Below are 13,684 nucleotides of genomic sequence, written 5' to 3'. Positions count from 1 at the left end.
TGTTTTTTTGTTTTTTTCTCCGGTACCAGGAACCGAACTCACGACCTTGCACTTGCCAGGCAGGTGCTTTTTGCCGCTGAGCTAAATCCCCAGCCCCCATAAATCTCTTTTCTTAAGGTCATCAATAATGGCATTGCTAAATCCAACAGCTATTTTGCAAGCCTCACATTATTTAGCCTACCAACAGTACCTATTACTGCTGATCATCCAAGTCACTTTAATTTGGCTGTGATTCCCCATTCTCTTGGGTTTCCTCCCTTCTTTTGCCATCTTAGCTCCGTTGGTGGTTTGTCCTTTTTTTGAACTCTACAATGTTGGGATACAGCATAGCTTGGTCTTTATGGATTTTTACATTCAATAATCTTATCTGTAATACAAAGTATGTCTGTAATAATCTTATCCTGCTTCAGAATTTTATATAACTAGAGGCCAATAGCTACCAAATTAACATAATCTCTAGAAAAATGCACACTATTATATCCAGGTGCCTAGTCAATATTTACATTCTGTGTCTAAAAGGTATCTTAGACATTTAACATGTCTAAAATTGAACTCCCCATTTTCCTCTACAAATTTAATGGAACTGCAAGCATCTTATTTGATGGAGCCCATCACCTTTGCTCAGTACCAAAACCTGAGTTAAATTCACTGAGGACTTTTTCTTACCCCTAACATCTATAACAGGGAATTAGAGGATCAGCTTTGATCCTTCTTAATATTCTACCTTGAATCACTCTATTTCATATAGCAACTTCAACTGTTGCCCCTTTCAGTTTCAGTACTGGAGGTAGAACCTAGGGCCTCACACATGTTAGGCAAATGCTCTAACACAGAGCTATATTCATGCCCTTTTGAAAATTCTGAGACAGATGCCACAGGGATGACTAAAAGGATGCTTGGCATTTCTGCCTTCACTTTATGTATCCCTTATTATCTCAAAACACTATGATAGGTCCCTGCTCAGCTCTGCATATAGGCATGCTAATCATTCAGAAAGTGTCTATATTACAAGTTTAGCAGCCCTAAATATGTCTATCTCAGAAGGCAAACTTTGTAGCTTTCAATGATAAACAGCGCACTGTGGCACACATGCCATAATTTCACCACACTGGTCTAGTCTACCTCATCTCTCTTTGAGACTGAGGACATCAAGATAAGAGTAACTGAAGTAGTTATGAGGAGTTTCAAGCATTTCCACTTACCAGCTTTTATGACAACCAGTTCCAGATCCTTGGAGCTCTAAGTCTCAAGTCATTGTCTTAAACCTTGGATCCTAGGAAAAGCAGAACCTTATAGACAGCTCCATGAAGAAGTCACCTCTCAAGCAAGACCCATGACAGGAACTGATACTGTTCCACAAAGCAGGAGCTGTCCTCTCATGAGAACTGAACTGTCCTCTCAAGCAATGCTAGCTTTCAAAGAACCAGTTCTGAGACCAGAATATGACTTGATCAGATTATCTACACTGCCCACTATGCATCCCACTCATGTCTCCCAGCTGTGCCAAGCCCAACCTTACCTTTCTTCCTTTTGATCTGCTCTATACTTTTCAGCACAGGCCAAGCCGATTAAAGCCTCTTCCTGCCCTTCACCACTGCCTGTCTCCTTGATGTTATGAGACTTGTCACCAAGTCTGGTCTGTTTTGCCCCAAAACTCTGGTAACACATTTAACAACTGGACAAAATTTGGTTGTCACATTTACTGTATATGGAGAATACAAGTACATCTCACCAGACCCACTGTCACCTTGGTCTAAGCCATTGTCGTCTTTCATCTGGAATATTGCCATAGCCTCCTACTCTATTTTTATTTGTACATGTTAGAGCATGTTTTCTACTCAGAACTCTTCAATTGCTGCCCATTTCCCTTGGAATAAAACCCAAGATGCTTACAAGGCATAGCAAGATATGGCTTTCTTATCTTTATCTATCAATCACCCATTGCACAGGACTCTATAGTAACTTCCCTGATGGCCTTTACTTTTAACTTTTTTTTCCTGCTTCAAATATCCTTTCCTTCCCAAGCTGTTATTTTCAAGTTTGAATTCTGAATCTTAGAAAGGCTGAGTTTTTGTTGCTTACCATGCTGCCATTTTTCTGAAGTCTAGAAATGCTCTTTTCCTAGATGACCATAACTTACTCCTTCCAATCTCAGCTCTGATCCTTAATGATTTACCTTGAATCACTCTATTTCAGATAGCAACATCAACTGTCCCAACTTCTATTTCAGTACTGGGATTAGAACCTAGAGCCTCATGCTGTTAGGCAGACCCTGAGCTATACCATAGGCCTTTTGAAAATTTTGAGACAGTGTCTCACTAAGTTGCCCATGATGGCCTCAAACTTACAATCCTCCTGTCTCAGTCTCCAGAGTCACTGGGATTATAGGAACATGTCACTATATCTGGCTCCTACCCATTTCTTTCTGAATGACTTTTGACACTATAGCAGTTGATGCTCTACATTTACTTTACTTGCTCCTGCTAGAATTGTAATGGAAATATCAGCAATACCAAGGACAATGACTGGAACATAGTAAGAACCCAATAAATGTGATCAATTTTAGAACAAGAGGCTTTGGTGGGGCACTATATTTGTTTGTTAGAAAACTTGCTGCCTCTATAGGGATGTGCACTGGTCTCATTTCTTATTCAAGCTATCCCTTTTGAATCAGTATAACTGGTCTTCATTAAGGATAGAGGACTGAGTGCTTACATTACAGATAGCATCTATTAAAACAGTATCATTTTCAACTGCTATCTCTAAATTCACTTTTCACAGGTCATTACTGAAAGTAACAAGAAGTACTGAACATATACATTCTAAATCACTCTTACTACTTCCTGTAACATTACAACCTGGACTGGTACTGATTTTGCCTTATAGGATAATATTCAGCAGTCTGACCAAATGTCCTGCCTACAGAGATAAGAAATTCAGTTTTGTAGCCTGAGTTGGGTCAATACTCATTCTACATGATCATAAGGTTTTTTCTTTTTTTGAAACAGGGTCTCACTGTAGCTCATGCTGGGTTTGAACTCGTGGTAATCCTCCTGCCTCAGCCTCCCAAATGCTAGTGCATACCTGGCCTACATTATCCTAAGTTAATGCCCCATTTGAAATTCCTTATTTACCCACAGCACTTGGCTTCCAGTTACAGCATTTAAAAAGTATCCTTAAGTGAAGTTTTATTACTAATAAGGGAAGTACAACAGTATCTACAATAAGAAGTTGACTTCAATTTTATATACAGAAATACAGAAACAGGCAGACTAGAGTTGGTATGACTTTAACAAAACCACCAGGGTTACAGACTCCTTCTGTATTTCTGTATTTCCATTCCACCATCCAGAACACTCAGAAAACATCCTGACAACCCCTGTGAGACTACAGAACTCCAGGTTATATGTATATATTATAGGTAGGGAAATGGGAAAAAAAAAAAACCAGAAAGAATTTTTAGATGGCCTACTCATGCAAATTCCACTTCCCCATCTTGTTGACCTACAAGGGAGACAAATATTTTTTACCCAAAGATTTGTTATTAAAGGTGGGAAAATGGATATTGGGTAGGGACACAGTCTGACACAAACTCATCATTACTCATTGAAAAATAGTCTGTTAATATCAGTTTCTGTTTTCAATTTAATTCAAAATCTCAAATTTAAAAAATTTCCTACTAGGTTTATTTTGGCTATTTTTTTTTAACCTCTCAGTAATAATCTTGATTAGCAGTCAGAGATGGTAGGAAATACAAGTTCCTGGACTTTGTGAAAAACTACTTCACATCTTTCTTAAATTCTGTAACACTTGTGCTCAATAATCCACTGATTAAATACCGCAGGACTTTTTACACTATCTCTTCTTCACCATATTGGATGAGATCTGAATAAAAGCATAGTGCTCCCCGAATCTGGGATAGGTTATAAAAGATTTCTTGATATTCATTATACTCATAAGCACATTCCTTTCATGCACATCCTCTAAAATAACAATATGAAAATGTTACCTAATTTTTTTTCATCGTTGTTTGTTTTTGGAGACAGGGTCTCACTATGTAGCTCAGGCTGGCCTTGAACTCATTATGTAGCCAGGATGGCCTTGTACTCATGGCAATCCTCCTGCCTCAGCCTCCCGAGTGCTGGGATTACAGGCATGTTCCATCACATCTGGCTAGTACCTAATATTTTGATATGTTCAAAGCACTAAGAGCTTTGACATGTAATAACACATAATACTTCCCAAGAACCTTACCAAAAAGGTATTATTCCTAGGTTTATATTACAAATGATTAAACCAAAGCAAAGGTTACTTATCATAATACATGTCCCAAAGGAAGTCAACTGGCAGAACCAAGATAATGTTGATAAAGACATTTACTATGGCTAAAGGCCTTCGTACATTTACTGTACTAACAGAATTACTTTTCTATTTTAATTTGCTAAAGTTTAATAGGGTTACAGCAATGAAAGGTTTTTCCACATTGATTAATACTTCCATTCTCCAATTTAAAGCCTCTTGATGCTAAACTTTACTAGGCAAATGTGTCCCACATTCCCATTTGTAAGAATTCTTTACAGATAATAGATGACTAGAGAAAGCTATGCCAATCACAAAACATCAGGTTAATTCATATAAAAACTTGTGAATCATTACTAAAGCCTAGTCCACATTCTTTATAGTCAAAAGACTTATCAGTGATATGCATTCTCTGATGTTGAGTAAGTTGTGAACCACGAGTGAAAGACTTCCCACATTCTTTACACTGATACGGTTTTTCACCAGTGTGAATTCTCTGATGTCGAGAAAGATGTGAGCTTTGAGTAAAGGCCTTTCTACATTCTTTGCATTCATAGGGCTTCTCTCCTGTATGAATTCTCTGGTGTAGAGTAAGTTGAGAGCCATGACTAAAGGCCTTTCCACATTCCTTGCATTCATAAGGTTTCTCTCCAGTGTGAATTCGCTGATGTTGAGTAAGCTGTGAACCACGAATAAAGGCTTTCCCACATTCCTTACACTGATATGGTTTTTCACCTGTGTGAATTCTCTGGTGTTGAATAAGCAATAAGCCACGAGCAAAGGCCTTCCCACATTCATTACATACATAGGGTTTCTCACCAGTATGAAGTCTCTGATGTTGGGAAAGATGTGAACTCTGAGTAAAAGCCATTCTGCATTCTTTACATTCATAAGGTTTTTCACCAGTATGGATCCTTTGATGCTGAGTAAGCTGTGAGCCACGAATAAAAGACTTTCCACATTCCTTACATTCATAGGGTTTCTCACCAGTGTGGATTCTCTCATGTTGAGTAAGTTCTGAGCCACGACTAAAGTTTTTTCCGCACTCTTTACATTCATATGGTTTCTCACCAGTGTGAATCCTTTGATGTCGTGTAAGGAGTGAGCCACGATTAAAAGCTTTTCCGCACTCCTTACATTGATAGGGCTTTTCACCAGTATGAATTCTTTGATGTTGAGTAAGTTGTGAGCCATGACTAAAGGTCTTTCCACATTCCTTACATTCATAGGGCTTCTCATTAGTATGAATTCTCTGGTGTTGAGTAAGTTGTGAACCACGGATAAAGGCCTTACCACATTCTTCACACTTATAGGGCTTCTCACCAGTATGAATCCTTTGATGTTGCATTAGGAGTGAGCCACGAATAAAGGCCTTTCCACATTCCTTACATTCATATGGCTTTTCCCCATTATGAATTTTCTGATGTTGAGAAAGCTGTGAGCCACAAATAAAAGCCTTCCCACATTCCTTACATTCATAAGGTTTCTCACCGGTATGAATTCTTTTATGCAGAATAAGTTGTGAGAGCTGAGTAAAGACCTTCCTACATTCTTTACATTCATACAGTTTCTCACCAGTGTGAAGTCTCTGGTGCAGAGTAAGTTGTGAGTTCTGAGTAAAGGCCTTTCCACATTCTTTACATTCATAAGGTTTCTCACCAGTATGGACTTTTTGATGACGGGTGAGTTGTGAGCTACGAATAAAGGCTTTTCCACATTCTTCACATTTATATGGTTTCTCACCAGTATGAATTCTATGATGTAAAATAAGTTGTGAACTTTGAGTAAAGGCCTTCCCACATTCTTTGCATGCATATGGTTTCTCACCAGTATGAAGTCTCTGATGAAGACTGAGCTGAGAATCTCTACTAAAGGCTTTCCCACACTGCTTACATTCATAGGGTTTTTCACCAGTATGAATACTCTGATGTTGACTTAGGTGTGAGGCACGACGGAAGGCTTTCCCACATTCCTTACACTTATAGGGTTTCTCCAAAGAATGACATCTTGGATGTTGAGATAAGTAGGTATGCTGGTTGAAAACAGACATTCTGTCATATGTGATCATCCCTTGACCAAAGTATTCTTTCTGATTTTCACGTTGATTCTCCAACTTTCCTTTGACTTCCAAATAATCTCTGGGATTGGTCTTATCAAGTTCACAGTTTTCAAGCCTACCGTTCATTTCCCATTGAGATAATTCTGTTTCATTAGGGCCCCTTTTTTGAGATAAGTCTTTATTTGCACACCTTGAAGGTAAGTCTGAAAGATAGGACAACATCATATAAATCAAGAGAAACAGAACTTCTATAGAAGAAAACACAAAAAATAGGAAAAAATACCCATAAGAAATAACAGGCATATATTATTTTTCAAATATTGCTTACTATGAACCATAGTAATACCTCTCTTTCACAAAATATACATGTTTCATAAAAACAATACCATGGGGCCAGGGTTATAGTTGAATGGCATAATGCCTGCTGGCAAGCATGAGCTCCTGAGTTTGATTCCCAGTACCAAAACTAAAAAATTAAAAAATAAAAAAAATACCTACCATGTTTTCCATTCTATAATATTCTAAGCCTTTTTATTTATATTAAAACTCACTATACTGGGTGGCACTGTGCCTGCATGGCAAGCACTAGGTCATGGGTTCAATTCCTAGTACAAAAAAAAACCCTCATTATACTGATTTGATGGTGCAGTAATGTTGCTGCCTTGAGTTTGAAAAAATATTAGTTTAAAACAATTTCATACAATAAATGTTAAATGGGCATTTGAAATGAGAGAATGAAAACGTATTTAAAAGGTTAAGGAAAGAGATTAAGCATGCTTTTAAATTTACTGGTTTTTCAAACTTTGGTAGGGATCAAAACCATGTGAAATTATAAATAAATTATAAATTATAAATATCCAGGTATACACCAGCCTAACTGAATCTAAACCTAGATAATAATACAAAAGAGCACAGAGATCTCAAGTTTTAATACTGTCTACCATCTGACTTGGAGTCATTCTGATTGCACCTTGCCATGCAATCTCTGCTTAAAATGTTTTAATAGCTTATAAAATTAAACAGAATAAAACCCAAACTCTTTTATAACTTTGACAAAGCTCTGCATGGCCTGCCTCTAATTATCCAATTTCCGTAATAACCCCTCTGTCAACATTGATAACTATTAGCCAAATACATAATTTTTCTTTCAATTTTGAAAGAGTCACAAGGTCTTTTCCAACTTCCAACTAGCTAGAACCTGTTCCATCTTTTTAGGCATATGATAAGTGAAGAAACTAGGCAGTTTTGCATTGTCTTGGCTAGGCAACAAGTGAAACTGGGTATGTTATAAATTCTCCATACTTCGGGGTGGAAACTCTGAAGCCTATGATGGAGAAACACTAGACTAGTCTAGGCAGGGTCTAAAGCATCAATTATTACTGAATCATCTCAAATCAAGAAATGTGGGTATTAGGGTAATTCATGATTGCTTGACATAGCAATCTTAAATCTTTACTGGTGAGATATAATATTATTCAAAATTTCAAGTTGTATTTGTATTTTTTTACAATGTCTAGCAGTCACTAAAACGGTAAATGACAGGATAACTGAAAAATGGTAAGCAAAAGACAGAGAAGAAACAGATCTCTAAAGGCTTAAGCCATGTAGTCACCAGCACACTTCTGTCACTCCTAAGTACCAATGTGCTTCTGTAATACAGTCAACCCTTCCTCCTACTCTAAAAGTAAATGCCAGGCTGTGGTGTTTCCATCAATTCCTTACAGACAGAAACAGGAGTACAAGTGTAATAAATCTATGAACATATATGTACCTCTCTAATTGTCTTGCCCTTGCATACTGCTAGTGATGTTTATCTTTAGCTCCTCCTATTCTTTGCAAATGATATATACTGAATTTCTTTTATTTACTTATCTTTATTTCACCCTTCATGCCCTGTTTCATGTCTTTGTCTATCCAACCCCAACTCTGTTCATTCCAGAACACCTTTATCATTTCCCAGGCACTGCTGTAAGGCTAAGTAATAAGGAAAAGTATCTGAAAGTTACCTAAAATAATGGAAGGCATCTGAAGTGATATAGATGCCAGAAATTTTATTCAAAAATACAAATCAAGCAAAAGAACACAAGTCTCATACACTTCTGTTAGGAATGCAAAATGATACAGCCATGGTGAAAGACAGTTTGGCACTTTCTTATATACTTGGCATATGATCTAGTGGTCATACCAGTAGATATTTATATATTGAAACAAACCAAATATTAGGTTTTTTTCCCCTTTTTTGTAATACTAGGGATTAAACCCAGAGTCTTGCCCATAATAGGCAGGTGCTCTACCATTAAGCTACATCTCAATCCCTTTTTAACTGTTTTGTATTCTAACCATAATAGTGTTAATGGTATATCAGAATTTCTGAAAAACATCAATAAATGTTGGGTAAAATAAAACCAACATCTTTTCAAAGTATAGTCATGATTAAAAGAAAATAATGAACATCCAGAACAGGAAGGAAGGGAGAACCAGAAACTAGAGAGGAAAAGCATGCTCTAGTTATAGCTACCCTCATGACATTTGCTGACTTCAATTGTCTACATCTTTATTGATAGTCTGAAAAAAATCAAGAGACAAGGATTTGGACCCACAAATAGCAGGGAGTAGAAATAAACTTCTTTACAATAGGGGAACTATGCAAGACCTATACTTCTGAAGGAGATGGGTTACACTATAAAGTGTATAGTCCCATAGGAATAACTAACGAGACACAAACTGTTAGACTGTGGTTGTGGCAGTCAACAATTTTCTGACAGATGAAAAATAACACTTTGAAATTTTCACACCTAAGCTATCAAAAAGAGGGGGGTTGAGACTCCCCTACACTAGCGCACAGGCACAAAAATAAACCTTTGTCAAACCTTTGTCTCATTAATATAGTAAAATGCATAACCCTAAGTGAAGATTTAAGCTGCTAATGATGTACGTGCTCTGTGAAGCAGCACTATGAGCTATTGTGCAGGTATTGCTCTAGCCCCTCTTCTACATGTCATGATGGAGAGGGGCCCCTGGCTGAATGAAGGATAGAAAAGACGTAACACCTGCATTCAGGGAGGCTGCAGGAGCTTGCTTTCTAACTTTTTCATGTAGCCTCTTCTTGTCCTCCAGCACCAGAATAAAACTTTTTACTCTTGCATTTAAGTGTCTCTAGCTAATTCTTCTTGAGGAGGTCACACAGACTCTGAGGAGGTCTTTAATAAGAAGGGGGAAATCCTCTGACCACAAATGCAAGTAACATGGAATGGCTCAATCTTATTCATTTTAAGACCTTCACTTTGAGATGGGGAGCCATTGGATGACTATAAGAAACGATATGGCAAGATCTCTCTTGTTTAAGGATGAATTATTTTGGTTGCTTTGCCTAAGTATATAAAATTATAGAAAGCACAGAAGCTACTGGATAGAAGATAGGAAGCTGCCTTAATCCACATGAAATGGACTGTGGAGATGGGGGATGAGAAGCACTGGATTCTGGATATATTTTTAATGTATACTAAAGAGTTGATGATACAGTTGGCATATAATATAGAGAAAACAAGGACAAGTGTTTTGCTTGAACTTCTGGAACAACAGAAATATTATTTACTAAGGACCTTTTACTGTGGTAGGAACAGGTTTAGAAAAGAGTATCAAGAGTTTATGTTTGCACTTTAAGATATAAAAATAAAGACTGTGAATACAAATATATTTATAAACAAACACACAAATGTGTAGTTCTGGGGAGATGTCTTTGGATTATAGGTTTAAACTTGGAAGTCATAACCAAATTGATAAAATTAACAGATTTGATGAGATAACTCAGGGAGTGCCTTTGGATACAGAAGGGAAGGGAAAGAAAGAAGGGGGAAGTTTTGTAGTTGAGTTCTAGAAAAAAGTCATACAGTAATTTCATTTTATGAAGAAAAAGCATTTGACAAAAAATAAAGTTGTTTCATAATAAAATTCACCAGGTACAAAGGATGCATCTCAGCACAATAAAGCCTCTATACGAGAAGACCATAGCTAATATAAAATTCAATAGTGAAAAGTTTAAGGACTTTTCTCTAAGATCTGGAAAAAGACAAGGATGCCCACTATGCACTATCCCTATAGTGCATGATGCTGTAATAATGAAGCTGAAAGTGTAGTGGAGACCTCAGGAAGTTGGAAATGCAAAGAACATGGAATGTCATTTAAGGAAAGCTGCAGTGAGTATAGCCACCCCAAGAAAGTGGCTAAAAGGGCCACAACCAGCAATGCCATGGGGGTGGGGCCACCTAAGCCTTTTATTAGAGTTCACATCTCACCAAATCTGTCCCAGGTGCTGGATATGCAGCTGAAGGATTTAATGTTTGCCCTCCTGGACTTTGGTCTTGCTTTGGTCCTATTTCTAGTTCCCTATTCACCCCTTTTTGAATGAAAATGTTTACTCTGTGCCAATATATTTTGGAAATGTTTAATTTTCGATTTTGATTTTTACAGGGGCTCATGGCTAAGAGTTTGCCTGGAATCTCAGAGGAGACTTTGGACTTGAACTTTTTGGCAATCCTGTAATGCTAAAACTTTGGCAACTCTCGGAGACTGACTAAATGCACTTTGCATAACATAAAGCGATAGATGTAAGTCTTCTGGGGAATAGTGGCAGAATGCTATGGTTTATATCTAGAATGTCTCCCACCAATCTCATGTGTGCAGGAACTTTCTGAAGTGCATTAAACCACTAATGAGTTCACAGGTGAATATGCAGATAGAAGGTGGGGTTTGGGTCACTGGGGGTTTGACCTAGAAGGGCATACTTTTCTCCTTGGCTTCTCCTTTTGCTCTCTGCTTCCTGGCTGTCATGAACTGAACAGCATTCCTCTACTATGCTGTTTGAGTGTATAAACCTCTCTTCCTTTAATCTGTGGGTATCAGATATTTTGTCCCAGCAACAGGAAAGAGCTAAGAACTACCCAAAATGATTCTGCAGAGTCAATGAAATTCTTATTAAAATTCCAATGCTATTTCTCATGAAGATAGAAAACAAAATCCCAAAATTCATTTGGAACCATAAAAAACTTCCAAATATCCAAGGTAATCATTAACACAAAGAAAAAATCTGGATATACCATACTACCTGATTTTAGACAGTACTATAAACTACAATAAATAAATTAGTATGCTGCTAGCAAAAACTAAAAACATACCAACCAGCAGAGGCCCAGCAATGAATCTACATACGGAGTAGACTGATTTTTAAGAAAGGTATCAGGAATGTACAATGGAAAGAGGATATTCTTTTTAATGGGTAGTGTTGAGAACACTAAATATTCACATGTAGAATAATGAAACTGTACCCTTATCTCATACCATATACAAAAATCAACTCAAAATGGATTAAAAACTTAAATGTAAGACCAGAAACTGTATAAACACTAGAAAATAAACCAGGAAAATAACTATGTAATGTGGGTCTAAGCAATGTTTTTTTAAAGTTGAATCCAAAAGCGCAAGCAACAAACACAAAATTAGAAAAATGGGATTATAACAACTTGAAAAGCTTCTTTCTGCACAGCAAAAGAAACAATTCACAATGTGAAGAGAAAATTTATGAATTGAGAGAAAATATTTGGATACCATACGTGTGATAAGGGAATAACATCCAAAATACATAGGGATCTCAACAATGTAACATCAAGAAAAACAAAACAAAACAAAAAAATTAAAGTCAGGTGTAGTGGTGCACACCTGTAATCCCAGCACTTAGGAGGCTGAGGCAGGAGGATCGCCTTGAGTTTGAGGCCAGCCTCGGCTACAAAATGAGTTAAAGGCCAACCTGAACTGTATAGTGAAACCTTGTCTCAAAAAGCTAAAAAAAATTTTTAAAACTGGGCAAGGGACTTGAATAGACAATTCTTAAAAGAAGATACACAACAGGACAACAGATATATGAAGAAATTGTTCAACATAGCTAATAGGGAAGTGGAAACCATGATGACATCAATTTACATCCACCAGAATGGTCATTATTAAAAGGACAAAAGCTAACAATTGTTGGTAAGACTATGGAGCAAGAGAACTCTTGTATACTGTTGGTAGGAATGAAAATTAGTACAGCCATTATAGAATACTGTAGTCAGGTTCTTAAAAAGAAACTAAAACTGGAATTCCTTTATGACCTCACACTCTACTTTGTATTTATGTAAATGAAATAAAATGGGTATGTCAAAGAGACACCTGTCTGCCTATGTTTATTGTAGCACTATTTATAACAGTCTCACATTGCAAACAACGTAAGTGTCCATCAGTAAATGAATGGATAAACAAAATGTGAAATATATACTCAACTTTATAAAAGAAACAAATTCTGTCATTTAAAACAATGCGAATGGAACTGGAGAACACTACACTAAGTGAAATAAGTCAAGTACAAAAAAATACCATGTTCTCATTTATATGAGGAATCTAAACAAACTGAGAAAAGCAAATAAGAACAGACTGTGGTTACAGAGGCAGGGGATTGTGAAATAGAGTGTTGATGATCAAAGGGTACAAAATCTCAGAGAGAAAGACAATTGTGGTTTTTTCCTTCCATCAGGGGGGTCTGAAGTCTATTGCAGCGTGTGGTCAATACAGTGTATTATACATTTCAAAGCTTCTAAGAGTAATTTCAAATGTTCTCACCACGTAAAACAAGCATTTGAGGTAATGATGTTACTTAGTTTGATTTAACTATTTTACATTATATTCATATCAATTTGTACCCCTTAAATACATACAGTTATACATTTTCAATTTACAATACAAAAAGATGAAAACCTCAGAATTGTAAATTTGAGTTCAATGGCCTTGCTCCTAAAAGAAAACAGATCTGATGGCTGATGGTCATTCATAACTACTGGTCATTGTATCTAACGGTCATTGTTTCAATACTGATGACTGATGATAATACTGGCAAGATATTCTAAACCACTGAAGAATATATATAATTCCAACCACTTCCAATGATTGAACATATAAAACTGTATGGAAATCTACCCAAGTAATTTTACAAAGCTAAATGAACTCTTGTATCAAAATTAGACAAAGAGAGCTCGGGAAAACTAAGTTGATCTCATGAACAAACATAGGTTAAAATACTAAAATAAAGTGTTAGTAACATAGGATCTAGCTGTGTATTTGAGGACTAACAAACATGATCATATAATGCTTACGCCACAAATGCAGGAACAGCTCAACATAAGCAAATCTATTTTCCAAAGTGAAGAACGTGAAGAGTAAAATATACAGAATTATTTCAAGAAGTACAAAACATTTTAAAATACATTTTAAGACCCTTTATTGAAAACTCTCTAAGAT

At 36.6% G+C, this 13,684-nt stretch overlaps 1 protein-coding gene across 9 annotated transcripts in view; it reads right to left on the bottom strand.

The window, feature by feature from the left end:
* Positions 1–13,684, bottom strand: part of LOC102024546 (zinc finger protein 420) — a 78,243-nt gene that overhangs the window by 42,644 nt on the left and 21,915 nt on the right. For 8 of the 9 annotated variants that reach the window (XM_013522308.1, XM_013522306.1, XM_005399882.2 and 5 more), the window contains one exon: positions 4,359–6,561. In XM_013522308.1, the coding sequence (XP_013377762.1) occupies positions 4,631–6,484 (1,854 nt within the window). In that variant the 5' untranslated portion in view covers positions 6,485–6,561 and the 3' untranslated portion in view covers positions 4,359–4,630. Of the gene's footprint in view, positions 1–4,358; positions 6,562–13,684 lie in introns of those variants that run through there. The other variant, XM_013522315.1, reaches the window with a different exon arrangement.

Source organism: Chinchilla lanigera, unplaced genomic scaffold (genome assembly GCF_000276665.1).
Source record: "Chinchilla lanigera isolate Chin_1 unplaced genomic scaffold, ChiLan1.0 scaffold00067, whole genome shotgun sequence".
NCBI classification, from domain to species: Eukaryota; Metazoa; Chordata; class Mammalia; order Rodentia; family Chinchillidae; genus Chinchilla; species Chinchilla lanigera.
Note: the sequence above shows the minus strand (reverse complement) of the source record. Positions and strands in the feature narration are given on the sequence as shown.